This window comes from Stenella coeruleoalba, assembly GCF_951394435.1.
Source record: "Stenella coeruleoalba genome assembly, chromosome: 11".
Lineage (NCBI taxonomy): Eukaryota > Metazoa > Chordata > Mammalia > Artiodactyla > Delphinidae > Stenella > Stenella coeruleoalba.
Window position 1 is genome coordinate 100,424,977 of NC_137157.1, and position 18,836 is coordinate 100,443,812.

Here is an 18,836-nt window from a genome sequence, read left to right on the forward strand (position 1 = left end):
ACGGGCCTGTGTCTCCACGGACACCGGAGCGTCCGGAAGGTATCAGTACACTGACGCTCCCCTCTGGACCACAAACGCTCTGGCCCACGGGCAGAAGAGATGTGTGTGTGCGAGCAAAGACTCCTGGACCCAGCGCCCCCGTACCGCTGCGGCTCCCGGTACAGTCACAGCCGGTGACACCCCCCTCCTCTGGCTCAACCCACCTTATCTGCGTCTGGGGGTGCGGGGCCGGTTTCTGCGACTCTCTTCTAAGCCAGGAAGATGTTGGGCCCAGCTTCCGATGGCTGGTACCACTGTGCATTCAGCCCAGCCCAGCCATCTGGACCAGCACTTGGCAACCCAGCACCACGCCCTCTCCAAAGCCATCTGTCCCTGCACCACCAACCACCCGGCTCCGGGTCACTAATCGTTCCCGCTCGAGCTCGGCATCACACACACAGTCACTTAGGGACAGAGGTCGTGGGACCTCGGGGAGCGGAGCCAGGCGTCCCCCGTGGTCTCAGCCCTCGGGCCACACAACCTGCTGCTTGCTTATGCAACCTCCTGCGGCGGATGGGGAGAAACCCAAGCCCACGGCGCGAGGATTCCTTCCAGATCCTCTCAAGAGGCCAAGGTGGTGCTGCCGGATGAGACTGCCCGTCACCATGGTAACCCACTCACACCTCTCCTGCTGGGATTTCCAGGGACGCCTGCCCAGAGGCCTGGAAGATGCAGCGTGTGTGGATGGTGGCCTCCCGAGAGCCCGGCCACGCACCACCGGACTCATCCTCCGCGCTGCCCAAGTACGTCCCCGCCAGGCCCCGTGGGGACGCGCACCGCTCCCACTCCCACAGCCTGCGGCCCGAGAACCGTTGCTCTGCACCTCCCACTGCCATGCCCCACCCTCAGCATCTCTGGGCCCGTGACCCCAGGGCGGGGACTGGCTCATCCTCTGTGACCCTCCTGCCAGCATATACCAAACAGACCCCGGGAGCAGCGAAAGGACCCCCCCGTCCTGCTCAGAGGTCTCAGTAATGGGGTCCTTTTCCCAGCGTTCTGTCAGCTCAGTCTGACTTCCCAGAGTCCTCGTGGCACCTGGACTGGGGCCCAAACCAGAGCAAGGGCCCAGGGGCCCATCTGCTCGTTACCTGTAACCCGCCCCCCCAAAGGGACAGAGGCTGAGGGTGGGCGTGGGAGGGGGCAGTGCAGGGTGGGGTTCACCGGTCCCCTTTCCGAGGTCTGCCCTCCTGGGGAGTGCGATCCCGGCGAGTCCTGGGCCTCGCTCTGCAGGACATCAGCCTCCCCGCCGCTTACGGAGGGTCAGGTGGCAGGAGGCCGGTTTCTGGCTCTGCGACGGCTGCGAGTCTAGGGAGTGGCCCGGGGGAGGCCGTCAGAACATGGTTCTGAGGCAGGACAGGGGTAGAGGGGGCCGGGTGCAGGCTGCCCACCGGGCTGGCCTGCAGTCTTCCTTCTTCTGGTGCCGGCTGACACCAGACCTGGGGATTTTCTAAAGGGAGTCAGGGAAGGCTGGACGTTGTCAGTGGTGGTGTCTTTAGCCTAAGACAGAGATTTTTAAAGGCAAAATTATATTTCTGGTTTGTTGTTTCAGATGACAAATAAAGCCTGTATTTTCCTATCTACTTCCTGGTTTCCTTGGGCGGGAGGGGACGCAGGAGCCAGCAGCCGGGATGGCGGCCCCTGCCCGCTGACCTCCCCAGATGGGCGCACGGAGTGTCCCCAGGCCCCTAAGGAGGACGGCAGCTCCCGCCCGAGGCCTGGCCTTGGGGCGCCCCCGGGAGGGCAGCGGGGGAGCGCGGAGCCCCGGGCCTGCTCCCAGCCCCGCTGCGAGCGAGGCTGCCCTGCGGTCAAGGGCAGACGGCCACGGGGTAGGAGGCGCGCCTTGGCCCTGGGGACCCTCCTGCTGCCTGCCGGGAGGGGCGGCTCCCCGAGAGCAGTTTAGGGGACTAGGTTTCACCAGCCTTGGAGGGGTGTCGCTGGGTTTGCAGGACGAGCCCCGTTTAATATCCTGTGCTTTTGAGGCTGACGTACAGACGACCCCTCCTCAGGGCTCAGCAGGTGCAGGATCAGAACTCGGGACCGGAGGGCGGGGGCGGGGCCGGAGGGCTGGGGCGGGGCCGGAGGGCTGGGGCGGGGCCGGGGGGGGGAGTGAGCGACAGCAAGGCCTCCGGCTGTCTGCCCACCTGCGGCCCGCCGTGGCCCACCTCGCCTGACTGGCCGGGCCTGGGCTACACGCGTCACAGTCTTCAGACCAAGATGGGATTCTCTTCTAGCCAGGAGCCCTCCCTTCGGTGACACCCCAGCGAGCCAGGAGCCAACCCCGGGGAGAAGGGAACCAGCAGGTCCCTGTTCCAGGAGTTCGGCTGGACTCCTTCCTGGGTGGGGGTAAGTGGGGAGAGGTGCCCTCCTGTGGCCCTGACCGGTACAGCAGAGCTGGGAGAGCAGGCCCCATGGGGGCAGGGGACCGGCTGCACAGTCTGCACAGGTGTGGGTAACGCGCAGACGCACTGTTCTGAGAGCGCCCCGCCGTCTGAAGGCTGGGCCGTGCGCACGCAGGCGGAACTCCAAGGAGAGGAGCCGTCAGGCAGCTCCAGACTGCAGGCCCTCCGCACAAAGGCTGCTGGGCTGGGGAAGCACACTTGCAGGTTACGGTACCACCATGACACTCGGCAGTATTTCCCAAGTGGGGCCTGGAGGGCACAGAGACTTGAAAGTGGATCCTGATCAAAACAGTAGATTCCTAGAAATTTTGCATGAACCGTTGAGAAATACCTGCTTAGACTAAGGTTAAGCGACGCCTCCTCATTCACCCGCCTGGCCCTTGGCTGTCCCCCTAGCTGCCCTTCCTCCTTCTCCCCAGCCCAGGGCACAAACATCGAACGTGCAGCCTGTGCGTCACAGAACACGCGAGGAAAGGAACTGCCGGCACCGCACACACAGGCTAGCTGGTCCGGGTCAGGGAGGCTGAGCCACAGGCTAGGAAGAGGAAATTACAAAAGGAGGCTGAAAAGAATAATTGAAGCATAAAGGTCTCCAGTGCCTCCTCCCTGTCCTATCACATCCGTGCCCCCCGAGCTGCAGAGCGATCGTCTGCAGTGAGTTAAACCAGAAGCACCCGGACACGGTTTCCATGGCAACCCCTCCTGGCTCTAATGCAGCGCCGAGTTAAAAATGATGTCAAATAATTGGAGAGTGCAGGGGAGCAGCCAGCAGGCTGACCCCGCGTGCCTTCTGCTTGCTGGGCTTTCGGGTGTGCGGGAGCTGAGAAGCCCACGTCACGGACGGAGCAGGGGCTACGGGACAGTCTTTAGGGTCTGGGATTAGCAGGCCAGGCGAAGGACAGAAAGGCGGCTGGGAAGGCGCGGGTCCCTCCAAAGTGCCCGGCGGCGCAGCCTCAGGACCCCTGTGACACACGTGTTTCCAAATGAGGCTCTGAGTGACCAGAACAAGCCCTTCCCTCCCTCCCTCCTCATCGCAGCGTGGACGGCCGTGCCCTTGCTGGGGCGGGCGGACGAAGGGGCAGCCTGCCTGCTGGGCCGCTCCTCCCTGCCCTTTGCCCTGCACTCAGCCTGGGGGAGAAGACACGAGGGGCCTGCTCGCCTGCCCCTGGCAGCTGTGGGGTCCCCCACAATGCAGGCGCCCGACCCCAGTGCCCAGGACGGCTGAGAGCTGTGAGGACCTCACAGCTTCTCAGAACACAGTGGGGTCTGAGACACGGAGACCGAGGGCAGGATCCTCAGGGCTCTCAGACGAGTGGGCAGGGGTGCCAAGGCCCTTCTTAGGCCCCAAAAAGCTGCAAAGCCGGGGCAGCTCGTGAGGCTGCCCGGGTACTCTCATGGCTTCTGTGGCCAATTGCAACAAAGGGTCATGATCCTGGGCCTTCAAGAGAGGCAGTCTGAGCTTAAATTCTAGTCATTGACTATTAGCTGTGGGACTTCGGGCAAATAACATGTCTGGGCCTCAGTTTCCTCATCTGTAAAATGGAGCCAAACCAGGTCACCGCCCCCCCCTGGGCTGGATGAGAACATGCACGGGAGCACAGGACTCACGTACGGGCTCGGACTTTAGGGTCTGAGTCCCAAGCCCACTCCTCCCCTGAGTGGGCAGTGGAGGCAGAAGCGACACAAAGAGGGTGGGAAGGAGGTCTGGGCAGGCTCTGTCCTGTGTGACCTTGAGCAGATCTCTCAACCTGTCTGGGCTTCAGTTTACTGCATGAATTCTGTTAGATCTAAGGCCTCACAGCTGTATAAACAAAATGGCTCAGGAAGACTCCACCTCCCCTCAGCCCCACATTTCATCTGGGAAAACACAGACCGTGGCCTCGCGAACCACGCACGGGGCCGCCTCCGTCACTGGGCCTCGTTCTCGACTCGGACTCACAACTGCCCGGCCTCAAAGCCCAGGGGCAGCTCCTACCTGCAGCGATGGCTGTCCTGTTGTCCATGGTCACGGCTACAGCTGTGCTCACGGTCACCACCATCGGCTTGTCTGTATTTTCTGGGGGGAAAATTGTCCAGTCACTTTCTCTGCACCTGAGGAGGAGCCGGGGTGGCGGCGCGGGCTGGGAAGCCCAGTAAACAGCAGGCTAGGACGTTCCCTGAGCGAGCGAGGGGCTGCCCGGGAGGCTGCCTGCTACCACCACCTCGGGTCTTTGCGGAGCGCCTCGTACTTGCCTCCTATGTGCCGGGTGCCGCCCACCCCTCCACGCAGCTCCGAAGCTGCCAGGTCAGTGTGTGGCCCCTGCCCGCCTGGACAGCGCCGCACTGTCAGGTCCCTGACGCTGCAGGTCTGCTCTGTCTCAGGGCCGCAAAGCTGTCTGCATGCAGCTGCCCCACTGGAGCTCGGGGACCCCGCGGGGACCCACCCAGGAGACTCGCGTGGCATCAAGGGGCCCCTGCGAGCAGGGGACGGGCTGCGCTCCCGGACGCAGTGCCGGCTGACCCTGCGCTGTCCTTCATCAGTTACATGAGTCAAGGTGACAACGACAGCCCCTTCGGGAAGCCAGATGCCAGGGCTGCGATGGGCACAGAGGCTGGCTGGCATCTGACACGTGCGAGGTGCCCCGTGAATCCTGGTGGCCTGCGTGCCACTGCCCGGAGGGTCGCTGCACGTCCGGGACACAGCCAGGCTCCGGGACCTCTCAGGAGAGCCAGGCCTCCAGGCGCAGAATTCAGGTGGCAGCCTCAGCTCTGCACCAGCACAGAGCTTTCCGGCTCTGAGAGGCGCGGACGAGTACGTGCCCGTGGCTTTTGGGCTCTACAGCCCTGGGAAAGGCACTCTTGCCTACGGATCAAGTGTGTCACTAAAAACCCCGAGAAAGGGGCACAGTTCTGCCACGTGCTCGCTTGTTAGAATGTCTTTACATCAAACGTTGCTTGAAACCAACAGGTCGTGAGACTCTTGACAGTGTCAGTCGTAGCGAAACTTAAATCCACCACTGGTTTCTCGTATCTGCCCCCTTGTCAGGATTACCCATCCCACCTCGCCGGAACCAAGTATCTCACAGAAATCAGAAATTACTCTGATTCTAGGAACTGACACGATGTAAGGTCGTCCTTGGCTCTAGGAATTGGCCATGACAAGGACACAAGAGACCAGAACAGCCGCAGAAGCTGGCTTCCCCGCCTTGCTTCTAGAAATGTCTGGACGATCCTGATGGGGTGACCCCCGCACCGTTCCCGGCTGCAAGCTGCTTTCGGGACAGACCCGTTGTGTGTGCTCCACGGGCTCGGAGGAAACACCCAGGCGAAGGTGTGGGGCGCTAGTGACGCGGTCTCTGGGGATAGCAGGGATCTCAGGGCCTGGGTCACCAGGCACCGGGTGAGTGAGCCAGCTACCAGGTGGTAGGGGGGCAGGCCCAGGCCTGGCCCAGGAAGCAGGGCTGTGGGTGGGGGCACCAGGCCTGAGCTGCTGGGGCTGCGCTGGGACTCTGCTCTGTGCTGGCAGGTTTCTCAGCGCCGACTGCAAAAGGCAGCTCCGTGTGGGCAGAGCTCGCCCACCGGGCCCAGGCGGAGGGCTGCAGTCAGCCTGGGTGGGCGGGGCCCTCCCCTCACCCTGCAGCCGCCCCTCCACCTCCTCAGGGGTACCCCCCATTAAAATTGTCGGTTTCTCCCTTTGGGGGAGGATGGGAGCGTGCAGGGCCCCTTGTGGTGGTCCCCAGCCGGCCCTCGTCATCTCGCTCTCTGTTCCCGCCCACCACCCTCCTGCCCCTGTGCCAGAGAGCTCCCCGGCAGCCCGCTCATCCTGGTGACACTGGCAGGAGGGAGCCCGTCACCGTGGGGGCGGGCAGGGCCTCACCCCAGACCCCCCGGGACCCCGTGGGGCCCTCCTGTTCCGGGGGGCGCCGAAAGGGGGAGCTGCCTCTGTGGCTGTGGTGCCAGTGCGGGAAGGGGCCCCTCCGCGGGTGTGCCCTGGAGTCCCAGCGCCTTACACACAGTGAAGTGCGGAGAGACCCCCGGTGTGCCCCCCGCTGTGCGGTCCGGGCGAGTCAGGCGCCCTCTGAACCTCAGACTCTCCTTGTGTAAGAAGAGGGCGTGCACACCGCATGAGCGGGGCGGGGAAAAGCGTTCTGTGAAGCACGTCAGTGACACGCCGGGCGGAGGATGCCGAGGAAGGGCATCTAGAGGGCAGGTGCTGCCTGCAGCCGCGGGCGGGGCCCCGGGGCCTGGGCCTCCCCAGCCGGCAGCTCAGCTCGGGGAGGTTCCCGTCGGGCGGCGTCAGGGTGGTTTTGGTGGCGGCGGTGGCAGGAGGCTATTGGCGGGCGGGCGGGCGGCCTGGAGGGAGGACAAGGCTTCATCCCAAGTCGGCTCCCGGCCGCCGTCTTCCTCACGTCTCCACTCCTCAGCCCCAACCTCGGCTCGCTCAGCCAGGACGCCGAGGATAGTTGCGGGCCCCCTCACCCCACGGCGCTGAGGCCAGGACCCCCAGACGTGACCCGTGGACCCTCTCTGGGCCATGGTCACTTCAAGTGCGGATTGAGAGGGTGAGGCTTTGCAGCCCCAGGGTCCTTTCTGTCCTAAACACTGTGCGGCTTTCTGGGCGCTCTGTTAAAGCCACTTACCGTTTCCCGTTCGGGTTATTTCCCAGAGTGGGGGCCGGGCTGGGAGCTGGGGGCTCCAGCTCTGAGCCCCCCTGGCCCTTGGACTGGCAGGCCTGTGCTGGCTGGGTGCCTGAGGCCCAATCCGCCATCATCTCTCGCCCTGCAGCCCCCAGAGGCCTGGCGGCCGGGAGGCGCCCCGTTATTACCAGGAGCTGCCGGGGAGCAGGCCGGGGCTCAGCCACCCCCCTGGGATATAGTCTGTTCCAGGCAGTACAGCGGCCCCCCACGGAATAAAGTCTGCTCCTTTCGCGGCTTGAGCAGCTCTCAGAAACACTCAGATGTCTGGAAATACACGACTCTCCAGAGACCCATTGTCCCGACGTCCTCCTATGCGGAATCTGGGCTAGAATCCAGCTCCTCCTGACTTTTGGGTCTCCTTTGTTACAGTTGAACTTTTGAACCGCGTCGTTGATTGCCGGCCAGGGAATGAAACGATCCACCCAGGGTGCAGGTGGAGGCCAGCGGGGTGAGGGGATGCCGAGGTCTGGACGTTCGGTCCTGTATCTCGTGGCGGTCTCCCACCCCAAGCGCGGTGGGAGGAGGGATGCCCTGGGCCCCGCCCTGGAGCTTGGGGTGTAGATTACCTCGTCCCTCTGCCGAGTAGAGGTTGAAGACCATGCTGCCCGGAGGCTGCTCGGCGGCCTGGCGGTACCACAGAGGGAAGTGGTCCAGGGTGAAGATGCTGGCCTCGTCCGCCGGCGTCAGGAACCTCCTGCAGCGAGAAGGGCCTGTCACCTCCCCCGGACCCAGGAGCACGGTCTTCCCATCTCCTCGCTCCTACGAGGTCATCGTGGCTGGGCCAGGGGGGCGACTCCCCTCTGACTTGGTGTGGTTGCAGAAGGAAAGATTAGCCCCTGAATGGGTGTTGCCCCGGAGGATGCTCCCCAGTCATTCCTGCCTTTTCCGGAATCAAATGCTGGTGCAGCTGAGGGCACATCGTAGGAATGGTGGAGGGCCTGTGTGCTGAGAGAGCCTTTCCACCTCTCTGTGCACTCCTTGCCTGCAGGGTTCATTTATTTGGGGTACAGCCTAATTCCTCTTTGTCAAGCTGATTAGCATGTCTGCAGGAGGGAACTGTATAGTCATAGAGGGTCATAAATTCCCCCAAAATGGTTACTGCAACAGCTCCTGCCGCAGGCAGTGGAGTCTCCTTTTGGGGGGCAGCTCAGTCTCCTTTTGGGGGGCAGCTCTACCTTGCTAATTACGGTTTTGCACTGCTGGGCTCAGCCCGCCGACAGAAGGGGGTGTTGGCCCAGGGCAGACTGGGAGGGAAGCAGGGAGAATCTGGTAGGGATTAAAAGAGTGACTGTGTAACCTGCAGGTGGATAACTGAGGTTTGATTCTGGGCATGCTTGGCTCGGGGCTCTCAGAAGCCCACCTGCCTGGCTGCACCGTCCTGGGCTGCACTGACGCCAGGGGCCAGGCAAGGGGAGCCCCCTGGAGGTGTGCAGTGCACGCGCGGCCGTTCGTGGGGCTGGTTCGTGACTCAGGAGGGTCTGTCTGTACCGACTTCCCTCCTCCGTTCTTGGAAGCCTTTTGGAGAGGGTGCAGGGGTGTCCGAGACCCTCCCCTCACACTGCCCGGTGTGGTCCCCGGTCCAACCGGGGCCACAGGAAGATGTGGACGTGCGTTTTTTCTACTGGGGGAGGAAGTTTAAGGGGATGAGGGTGGTGAGCTTGGGGAGGAAAGTTCCCAGGTGGCTCGAGGCCTTCGGGCGAGTCTGCAGTTCTCCCACTGGATCTGGTCCACCTGGGTCACCTGTTGTGTCTCTAACCGGCGGAGGAAGGGCTGGCCAGGCAGGATGCTTCCTGGGTTTCCACCTCTCAGGGAGGGAGTGGGGAGGGGGAGGGCCACCGAATGCGTCTTCCTAGAAGCGTCTGCTTCCTGGAAATGGCGGGTCAGTCTTGGAGTCCGTGAGGAAGACCCCCGATGGCGTCCTCCTGGGGCCATGGGTGGGCGGGAGGCAAGGACACTGGGGTCAGGTCTGCGCAGGAGACCTCTTGGCTGTCCCCCCAAGGTGGCCGCGGGCCCCCCACCTTGAGTCTCGTGGTCTGCAGAGTGGCAGGTGGCTTCGCTCCCCTAACCACAGCATGCTCCCCCGGGCACCCCCTTTGCTGCAGTGCCGGGTGGGACGCCCTGGTGGGCGGGTCCCGGGTGGCTTTGCTGGGGGCGGGGCTTCTCAGCCTCAGCGCCGCCGACGTTTTGGGCCCGGGAAACGGCTGGGGGCCGTCCAGTGCGCTGCGGGCCGTGCAGCGGCGTCCCTGGCCTCTACCCACTGGACGCCAGTAGCAACCCCCTGCCCTCCCCCAGCTGTGACGTCCAGAACTGTCTCCAGGGTAGGGGGCAGAATCACCCCCATCTGAGAATTTCGGGCTTGGGGGAGGGGAAAGTTGTCGACAAAAGGACGGGCACGGCCGGAAGATTCAGCCCATTGCTCAGAGATCTGTCCCGGCGGGAAGACCGCATCTGGTTCCCCTCTTGGGAGTGAATGGGGATGAGCCCAGGATGGGACCAAGCCTGGCTGGAAGGGGTGCTTCTCCGGCTGTCCCAGTCTGTAAACCCGAACCCTTCCTCCCCCCGTACTCTTGGAGTCCGGCACAGGTCTGCCCACAAACCACAGGGGCACCCCAGGGACCCCGCTCCCTGGCCTCCGGCAGGACTTACTTGTCAGAGACCTTTTCGGAGCCCACGAACAGGCTGCTTCTGAGGAGGCCGGCCCGGGTGCCCAGGAAGGCCATGTCCACCACATGCTCGGACTCACTGCGGGCAGACAGAGCAGAAGTCATCACCACGTGCCCAGGGAGGAGGGATGGGCGTACTGGGAGGACCTGCAGGCCTCTCCCGGCGCCGGGCCTTCTGACTGGGGTGGGTGGGGGCAGGTGGGTCAGTCTCTCGAGGGGATGCTGCTGGCCGTCTGCTGTGAGCATCCCTGGGCTGCACCTGCCCTCATTCGTGGGTCCCCTGGGCCTCTGCCCCTCTGCGTGCATGCAGCTTTGCGGGAAGTTAGCTCTGGAAGACGGAAGGAACCCAGGAAGAGAGATTTTGTCCCGGGACCTAAGGAAAGTAACTCCTTGTGACCAGCACACACTTAGTACCCCACCATGTGAAGCCCTTTGCAAACGTTTGCCTTATTCCTGAGATGGGGAAGGAGAAGACTGTCCACATCCACAAAGAGGAGTCTGGGCAGAGCTCACGCCTTTGCCAACAAGACTTGGGAGAGCCCGCGGGCTGGAGGGCGCTGTTCCTTCTCTCACGGTCCCGGAGCGGCCCTGTGGGGACAATGCCCCACCTGGGAGAGTCACCTTTTTTGAAATGTCAACCTTACTGACGTATAACGGACATAAAACTGTAAGATAGTTGAAGCGTACATTATGGTGATTTGATACAGGTGCACATTGTGAGAGGATTCCCTCCATCGTGGGTGCGTGTGTGTGCGCACGGCGCGTGCATGTGAACATTTAAGTTCTACTCCCTTAGCTAATCTCAGTTACACAATCCAGTGTTCCAACTAGAATCACCACCCTCAGGCCTTATTCATTTTACAGCTGGAAGGCCGTGCCCTTCACCAGCCTCTCCCCATGCATGTATCCCACCGCCAGCCCCCGGCAACCGTTTTTCTACTCCATGTTTCTATGATTACACTTTTTTTTTAGATCTCACATATAAGTGATACAGTGCAGTATTCATCGTTTTCTGTCTGACTTATTTCACTTAACATAATGCCCTCTAGGTTCATCCATGTTGTTGCCAATGGCAGGAATTTCCTCTTTTTAAAGGCTGAGTAATATTCCATTGAATATGCACACCACACCTTCTTTATCCATTCATCCATCAGTGGACACTTGGGTTGTTTCTGTGTCTTGGCTACTGTGAATAAGGCTGCAGTGAACAGGAGGGTGCAGATACCTCTTCAATAGTCTGCTTTTGTTTTCTTTGGATAAACATCCAGAAGTGGGATTGCTGGGTCCTGTGATAGTTCTATTTTTAATTTCTTGAGGAACCTCCATACTGTTTTCCATAGTGTCAAAATCAGTTTACATTCCCACCAACAGTGCACAAGTGTTCCCCTTTCTCCACATCCTTGCCAACACTTGTCATTGCTTGTCTTTTTGATAATAGTCATTCCAACAGGTATAAGGTGACATCTCACTGTTTTTTGTTTTTTTTTAAATTTATTTTTGGCTGTGTTGGGTCTTCGCTGCTGTGCACGGGGTTTCTCTAGTTGTGGCGAACAGGGGCTGCTCTTTGTTGCAGTGCACGGGCTACTCTTCGTTGCAGTGCACGGGCTTCTCTTGCTGCGGAGCACGCGCTCTAGGCGCGCGGGCTTCAGTAGTTGTGGCTTGCGGGCTCTAGAGCGCAGGCTCAGTAGTTGTGGTGCACAGGCTTAGCTGCTCCGCGGCATGTGGAATCTTCCCAGACCAGGGCTCAAACATGTGTCCCCTGCATTGGCAGGCGGATTCTTAACCACTGTGCCATCAGGGAAGCCCCCTTGGTTTCTTCTTTATTCTATTTATACTTGACTAAAGAAAAACTTCTCCTCAACATCTGTTTATCCTGAGGTATAATTTGTAAGAAGAGGCAGGATAAAGAATCGTGTCTCAAAAAAAAAAAAAAAAGAATCGTGTCTCTGTTTCTTCACCAGTTGGTACAAGTATGAATAGGTTTCCTAACATCTTCCAAAGGTGACCAAGAAGGTTTTTCCTTCAGTGTTACTCTGAGCGCAGGATTTTAGCATGTTTACTGTGCTCTTACCTACTGCTGTTGTTACGGTGATGCTGGTCTGACTGCCTCTCGTCTGGCCGGCGAGAGCCCCTTCAGTGCGGCTCTGACGTCCTGTTGGCAAAACCTCCTTCGTCTTTGATGACTTGCCCCTGGGATGACAAGGTGCCCCCAGCTCATTCTGTCCACCCCTTGCCCCTGACCTGGAATCAGACACTTCTCCAGGGATCACTGACTCATTTTAGTGAGAACTTCTTAAAGTAGATATTGGAAGTCCACAAGCTGGGTCTGGGGTGCTCACTGAGGTTGGTCCTTTCAGTGGACGAGGATCCCCTCTTTGTTTCCTTCAGGGAAAATACATGAGTTCATCGATATTTCCAACTTGTATTTAGGGTCCCATCTAAACTTCTCTGATTTAAAAAATTTGCACCTCTTTTCTCGTTTGTTGAAAATCTTGTTCCTAATGACATTAACAATACTATGTGCTCTGTCTATCCATGTAGTTTGAGAAGAACAGTTTTTAAGATTTTGTTTAGTGTTTACAGTTCTGTTTCCAAGTCCCTTGAGAGAAGCCCCCGACGTGTGGTCATCGCACGAGCCTGCTACACAGCCAGGTTCACTTGTTTCATTTGCTTTCAGATTTTTAGAGCTTATTTCTTAAAAGTTAATTTTGTTTTATAATGATATAAACATTTACATGGTTCCAAGGTCAAACGCAAAATAAGGCATATTCAGAAGTCTGTTTCTGTCTCCATCCCTCTGTTCCTTCACTCTTCCTACAAGTAACCCTTTTTGTTTACTAGTTTATTTTTCCATTAAAATATGTAGATATATCTGCACATACATATATGTTTATAGACGTGTAAGTAACAATGAAGATACATTTGCATTTTCTCTTTTAGATAAACAGCAGGGTATTATTATACACAATTTTCTCCATTGCTGAGACCTTCCGTGGCAATATACATAGTTCTCAGTTTTCAAGGCTACATAGTATTCCATTAGGTGGAGCCACCAGGGTTTATTTAACTAGGCTCCTACTAATGGACATTTAGGTTATTTCCAATCTTTTGCTGTTACGAACAGCGCACGTGTATGTCTTTGGGATGCATTCCCAGGAGCAGGATCGTTGGCCAGAGTGTACATGCGTATGTCACTTTGGTAGCTACTGTCAGATTCCCCTCCACAGGCTTTGAAACATTTTGCATTCCCACCAACAGCGCACAAGAGTGTCTGATTCCCCACAGTCTCGTGACAATGCCCGTCAGCAAACGTAAATGGTTGTCAGTCTAAATGACAAGTACAACCTCAGTCCACCTTCAACTTGCAATCCTTTTATTATGAGCTGGATTGAGCACTTTTTCATACAACTGAGGACGAGCTGCATGAAGTCTCTGAACTGCCTCTTGGTCGTTTTCCCCGTAAGTCGTTGGTCGTTCACTTCTCTATTGTTGAAGTTCTCTACCACACATATGTAATATAGGGACAGTCACTCTTTCTTTGTTTTTTTAAGTTGCCAACATTTTTCCAGTGTGTCATTTCTCTTTTCACCTTGCTCATGGTTTTTTTTTTTTTTTTTTTTTTGCCAAATAAACATTTTATGTTCTTAAATTTATCAGTCATTCCCTTATGGCTTCTGAATTCTGAGCCATTGCTGGGAAAGCTTTCCCCACTCCTAGATTGTACAGCAACAGGCTCATGGTTTCTTCTAGCGCTTATATGGTTTCATTTTCTACATTTAAATCTCTGAGTCATTTGGACTTTATCCAGGTCTACGGTGTGAGGAAAGAATACAGCGTTATTGCTCTGCAGATGGCCCTCAAACCGGTTAGTATTACACAGTCCCTCTGTCCCTCCCTGGTCTGACACGATGCCCTTGTCATACGCTAAATTTCCACGTGCATTTAGATGAATTTGTGGATTTTCTTTTCCATTCCCTTGGTCTGCCTGTCTGTTCCTGTGTCAAAACCACACTTTATAAGTTGCAGAGGTTCTGTAGCGTTTTACTGTTTTGTGGGACCAGCCTTCCTTTGTTGCCTTTCTTTTTCAGCGTTTTCGTGGCAACTCTTGCCTGTTCTTCCGAATGAACTTCATTCCGCCTGTGTTTTCTTCTAGCAGTTTTATGATTTCAGGTCTTACATTAAAGTCTTTAATCCATTTAGGCTGATTTTTGTGTACGGTGTGAGACAGTGGTCTAGTTTCTTTTCTTTCTTTTTTTTTTTTTGCATATGGCTGTCCAGTTTTCCTGACACCATCTGTTAGAGAGACTGTCCTTTCTCCAGTGTATATTCCTGGCTCCTTTGTCAAACAGTACTTGTCCGCATAGGTGTGGGTTTATTTCTCCGCTCTCAGTTCTGTTCCATTGATCTATGTCTCTGTTTTTCTGCCAGTACCATGCTGTTTTGATGACCCCAGGTCATCTCTCCTGAGATATTCTTTCCCTGGTCAAGAATATGTGTTCCTCAATGTTTCCCAACATTAAAAAATCAGCTAATTTCTGAACTTGGAAAGATAAAGATTGTGTCTTCTCTCCAAACCTGGTGAGCCAGCCCCCACTGTAGAAGGCAGGACAGCACAGGGGCCAAGAGTCTGGACCCTGGAAACAGGCTGCCTGGTTTTGACTCCAGCGCGGCCACTTCTGAGGCAGGTGACCTTGGGCAAATTACTTACCTCATTCTGCCTTGGCTTCCTCATCTGTAAAGTGGGGATAATGGTAGGACCTATACTGTAGGGTTGTCGTGAGGATCAAAAGGCTTAATGTACACTAAGCACTTGGAACAGTGCCTGGCCCTCTGTATTCTTCATTCTTCAGTTTTATTTAATTTTGAATAGATAATACAGTCACATGGCTCAAATTGGTATCAAAAAGTTATATACTGGGCTTCCCTGTTGGCGCAGTGGTTGAGAGTCCGCCTGCCGATGCAGGGGACGTGGGTTCGTGCCCCGGTCCGGGAAGATCCCACATGCCGCGGAGCGGCTGGGCCTGTGAGCCATGGCCGCTGAGCCTGCGCGTCCGGAGCCTGTGCTCCGCAACGGGAGAGGCCACAACAGTGAGAGGCCAAGTTATATAGTGAAAAGTGTCCCTCCATCCCTGTTTCAGTTACCCATTCTTCTGACCAGAAGCAACCAGTGACAACTGTTTCCTATATAGCCTTCCATAGATATTTTATACATACACACCCCCTATATTAAGTTTTTCCCCCTTTGATAGAGATGGTAGCGTACCACCAGGCACTGTTCTGCATCTTGCTTTTTAAACAGGTGTTTGTTCCTATAAGATTCTGTCGGTGTTTTCATGAGGACAGCACTAGGAGAGGTCTGACGTCGTCCTGATGTCGAAGTTGACTCTTACTGTTCAGGAACAGGTGTGGCCCCTGCATCCTTTACCTCATTAGTACGTTACACCCTCCTGGCACTCACATGCACACACACGCTCACACACTCACGTCCATTCATCTCTTCTTTCTACCTTCCTGCTAAACACCAGAGCCCCAGGTGACGAAGAGCAGAGGGGCAGAGGAAACCCATGGGGCTTGGACTCACCTTCCCTGCTGGAAACGAGGCCCCAGTCGGCTTGAACCGCTCTCTCCGGGCCCCTTGGCTAATGGGCTCTCACAGCCAGAGCCCGGCCCGAAGGGAGGGGTTCTGGGAACTGGGCCTGGGGCGTGGGCTGGGTGTTCCCTGGGAGGGGAGGGGGCAGCAGCAGGGGCCTTGAGGAAGCTTTGTCAAGTCCCTGCTGTCCCGGGGCTGTCCCTCCCACACCTTCCCACCCTCCTCTCAGGACAAAGGACACAGCGGGAGGCCCTGCCTCAGCTCAGGGACCCCAGCCACGGACGTACTCGGAGGTGTTGAGGGACAGTGCCGTCCAGTGCGCCTCCATGGGGGCCGTCACCACCGCGTCAAACAGCAGCTCCTGCAATAGTTCCTCGTCGCCTGGGGCAAAATACGGAGACCACCCTCTTACTCCCCCGTGGTCGGGAGCTCAGCTCAGCCCCACCCAGGGGCCCTGAACTTCAGGCACGAGACGTGCTTCGAGCTGGAGGAGGGCAGCTCAGGGGGCCAGGAGGCCGCGTCCTCAGCCTCCACCGTGTGGGCAGAACCAAGGGGCTGCCAGGCCTTTCCAGCTCTTGGGCTCCATGAAATCAGGAGGCCCACCCGCCAGCCGCCCTCCCCTCCCCTCCCTCTCGCCACTGGGCTCCGTCGTGCCCACGCCTCCCCCCCGGGGCCTGTGCACACGTGGTCCAGATGCTCCCGCCCCCTGCTTGCGAGGACGGCCCTTTCTTTTCCCTCCGCCCCTCTAACACGATTCTTACGTTCACTGTGGTGAAATCCACCCAGCACACACCCGACCGACAGCGTGCGGTCTGGGCATTTACACCTGCTCGGAGACGGGCGGCCCTCACCTCCACAGCACAACGTTCCCCCGACCCCCCAGGAGATCCACTCGGTGGCTCCTTTCTGTCCTCAGCTGCAGTGACGCCTCCTGACGAGGGCCCCCCCGGCCACGGTTAGAGCAGCCCCCTCTCCCCCAGGGCACCTGCTCACGGCTTTACACCCCCTGCATCGACACACTGCCGCTTCCCGGTTACCTGTCTCCTCCCCTAGAGCACAGGCCCCGTGAGCACAAGGGCCTGGCCTCTGGGTCACAGGCAGCTTCACTGCCCCTCTGCCCCCCAGGCCCGGCGCAGACTTGTGGGTGGAATGAATGAATGAATGAGGCCTTGTCAGGCGGACACGGGAAGCGGGGTCTTCTCCCCAGCGGGAGGCTGATGGGACAGGATGACCCGTGCCTCCTTCCAAAGAGGAAGAAAAGGGACCATGTGGAGGGTGGCCCTGTGACTCCCCAGCTGCGTTAGTGCAGGGACGTGGGGTCACCTGGGAACCCGGCTTAGGAAACACTCAACAGACACAGCGTCCAGGAGGCGAGGACTTGAGGGGGCAGACATCAGCTACTGGCTGGGGGTGGGGACGGACCTGATGGGCAGGCCAGCATCCTTCACTGTGGGAGCCTTAACAGTGCCTGGGCGACAGACGCTTAAAGAGACCCCGCTCCCTGCCGTGGGGACACACCTGTGCCCCTGCAGGTCCCAGAGCTCTCAGTCACCGGCGTGGCCCCAGTGAGGCTGGCTCTGTCCTCTCCTTTGGGGACTCCCTGTTCTCCCTAAGCCATCGTGAGGTCTGCAGATGGGGCCCCTCTTCCCAGCCCACTGTCCCCACGGAGTCCTGAGCTTCGGGGCCGGAGAGTCACTCACACTCCAGGGCTGGGTCCCGCCCGGTCAGGAAGCGGACCACGGCCTCCAGCTGGCTGAGCCTGCGGTGCTCGGGGTCGATGTCCGTGACGCAGTAGATCCTGGAACCCACGGAGCCCGTTACCCAGAGCCCACACCCTGCCCTGTTCCCCCCGCCCCGAGCCCCCGTCCTCACCAGTCGCTGGCCAGGCTCAGGTCCGGGTGAAGCAGGTCGTGCAGGCCTGAAAGCAAAGTCCACGCTCACCCACTGCCCAGAGTCTGTGTACCGAGTGCTCTAGAAACAGCGTCGGGGAAGGGCTGGGCCGCGTCCTGCCTCGTTCCCGGGCAGAGCGGAATCTCAGCCCACAGGACGGCTGGGCCAGCACAGGTCCCGCCGCTGTCACTGTCACGTTGCTTCTGAAACGCTTTCCTTCCCACTGCCTCCTGGACCCGCCCGATGGGATCGCCCTCAAGGAGACATCGGCTTCCCTGGCTTCACTGTACCGAACCGAGCCGCGGGGCCCTGCGTGTCTGTGGCGGCGGGCTCAGCACGTGTTTGTTGACCGACTGAATGGACGAATGCCCTCCTGTGCACCCACTGGTGCTCAATTAAGATCTGTTAATTGAAGGAAAGGATGATGGCATGCCGAGGGCCTCTGTGGAGTCACTGAACATGGTGCTGGGCAAACGCACACAGGCGGACAGCTCAGGGGCGACGGCCTTCCCCACCGGAAGCCCGTGGGTGCCTGGTGGGTCTCACCACAGCGAGGGTAAGGGATGTGCCCTCTGTCCTGCAGTGGTGACATCTGGGCACGTCTGGGAAGAGGAAGAGGAAGGAAGAAGGAGGCCCAGGGAGTTTGGTTTCTGGGGGGACAGTGGGAGACAGGGAAGGTCAGTGTCCTGGCGTCATGGACACGAGCCGTGACAGGAGCCTGGGGGAGGCTCCTCCTGGGACAGCTCCCGGCAAAGTGACCGCAGATGCGTCTGGGTGGGCTGGGGTCAGAGGGTGGGGCAGCACAGCCCAGAGCAGACCCTGAAGCTTCGGGCGAGGAGAGATGAAAAGGGGCCGCAGGTCACGGAAGGCCTTTAGCAGCGGCACTATCCAGTTTGGATTTATAGAAAAATCCCTCTGGAGAAAGTCAGAGAAAGGAAGACCTGCGGGTGTGGTTTCCAGGAGAGAGTGGGAGTGAGCAGGATGGAGGGGAAAGACGGGGGGATGAGATGATCCAAGGGTTGGAAATGGAAGAACAGACAGAACGTGAGGTTCAAGGGCTGTGGCCGCGTCGTCCAAGGACCTCCTGACATGTCCCAGGGCCCACGTGGGTTTTGTTCTCCCAGGGCGCCCAGGCAGCTGCAAGTCCAGGGCGGGTGGGGGTGGAGGGTCTCTCTCCCGTCCTCCTGCAACACGCCTCCCCCCATCCCCATTCACATCCCACAGGCTCCTGTAATGGGTGGAATTATGTCCCCCAAAGATGTGTGAAGTGTCAACCCCAGTCTCTGTGGACGTGACCTTATCTGGAAATAGGATCGTGGCAGATGTAACCAAGTTAAGATGAGGTCGCTGGGCTTCCCTGGTGGCGCAGTGGTTGGGAGTACGCCTGCCGATGCAGGGGACACGGGTTCGTGCCCCGGTCCGGGAAGATCCCACATGCTGTGGAGCGGCTGGGCCCGTGAGCCATGGCCGCTGAGCCTCCGCGTCCGGAGCCTGTGCTCCGCAACGGGAGAGGCCACAGCAGTGAGAGGCCCGCGTACCGCAAAAAAAAAAAAAAAAAAAAAGATGAGGTCGTTGATAA

The 18,836-nt window shown here is 58.4% G+C and overlaps 1 protein-coding gene across 1 annotated transcript in view; it reads right to left on the reverse strand.

Moving 5' to 3' along the window:
- Positions 1-18,836, reverse strand: part of CACNA2D4 (calcium voltage-gated channel auxiliary subunit alpha2delta 4) — a gene marked incomplete at its 5' end in the record, with an annotated part of 98,433 nt that overhangs the window by 27,359 nt on the left and 52,238 nt on the right. The window contains 6 exons of the mRNA XM_079937530.1: positions 4,414-4,494; positions 7,681-7,808; positions 9,761-9,856; positions 15,655-15,748; positions 17,068-17,165; positions 17,240-17,285. Coding sequence (XP_079793656.1) covers positions 4,414-4,494; positions 7,681-7,808; positions 9,761-9,856; positions 15,655-15,748; positions 17,068-17,165; positions 17,240-17,285 — 543 coding nt within the window. The remainder of the gene's footprint in view (positions 1-4,413; positions 4,495-7,680; positions 7,809-9,760; positions 9,857-15,654; positions 15,749-17,067; positions 17,166-17,239; positions 17,286-18,836) is intronic.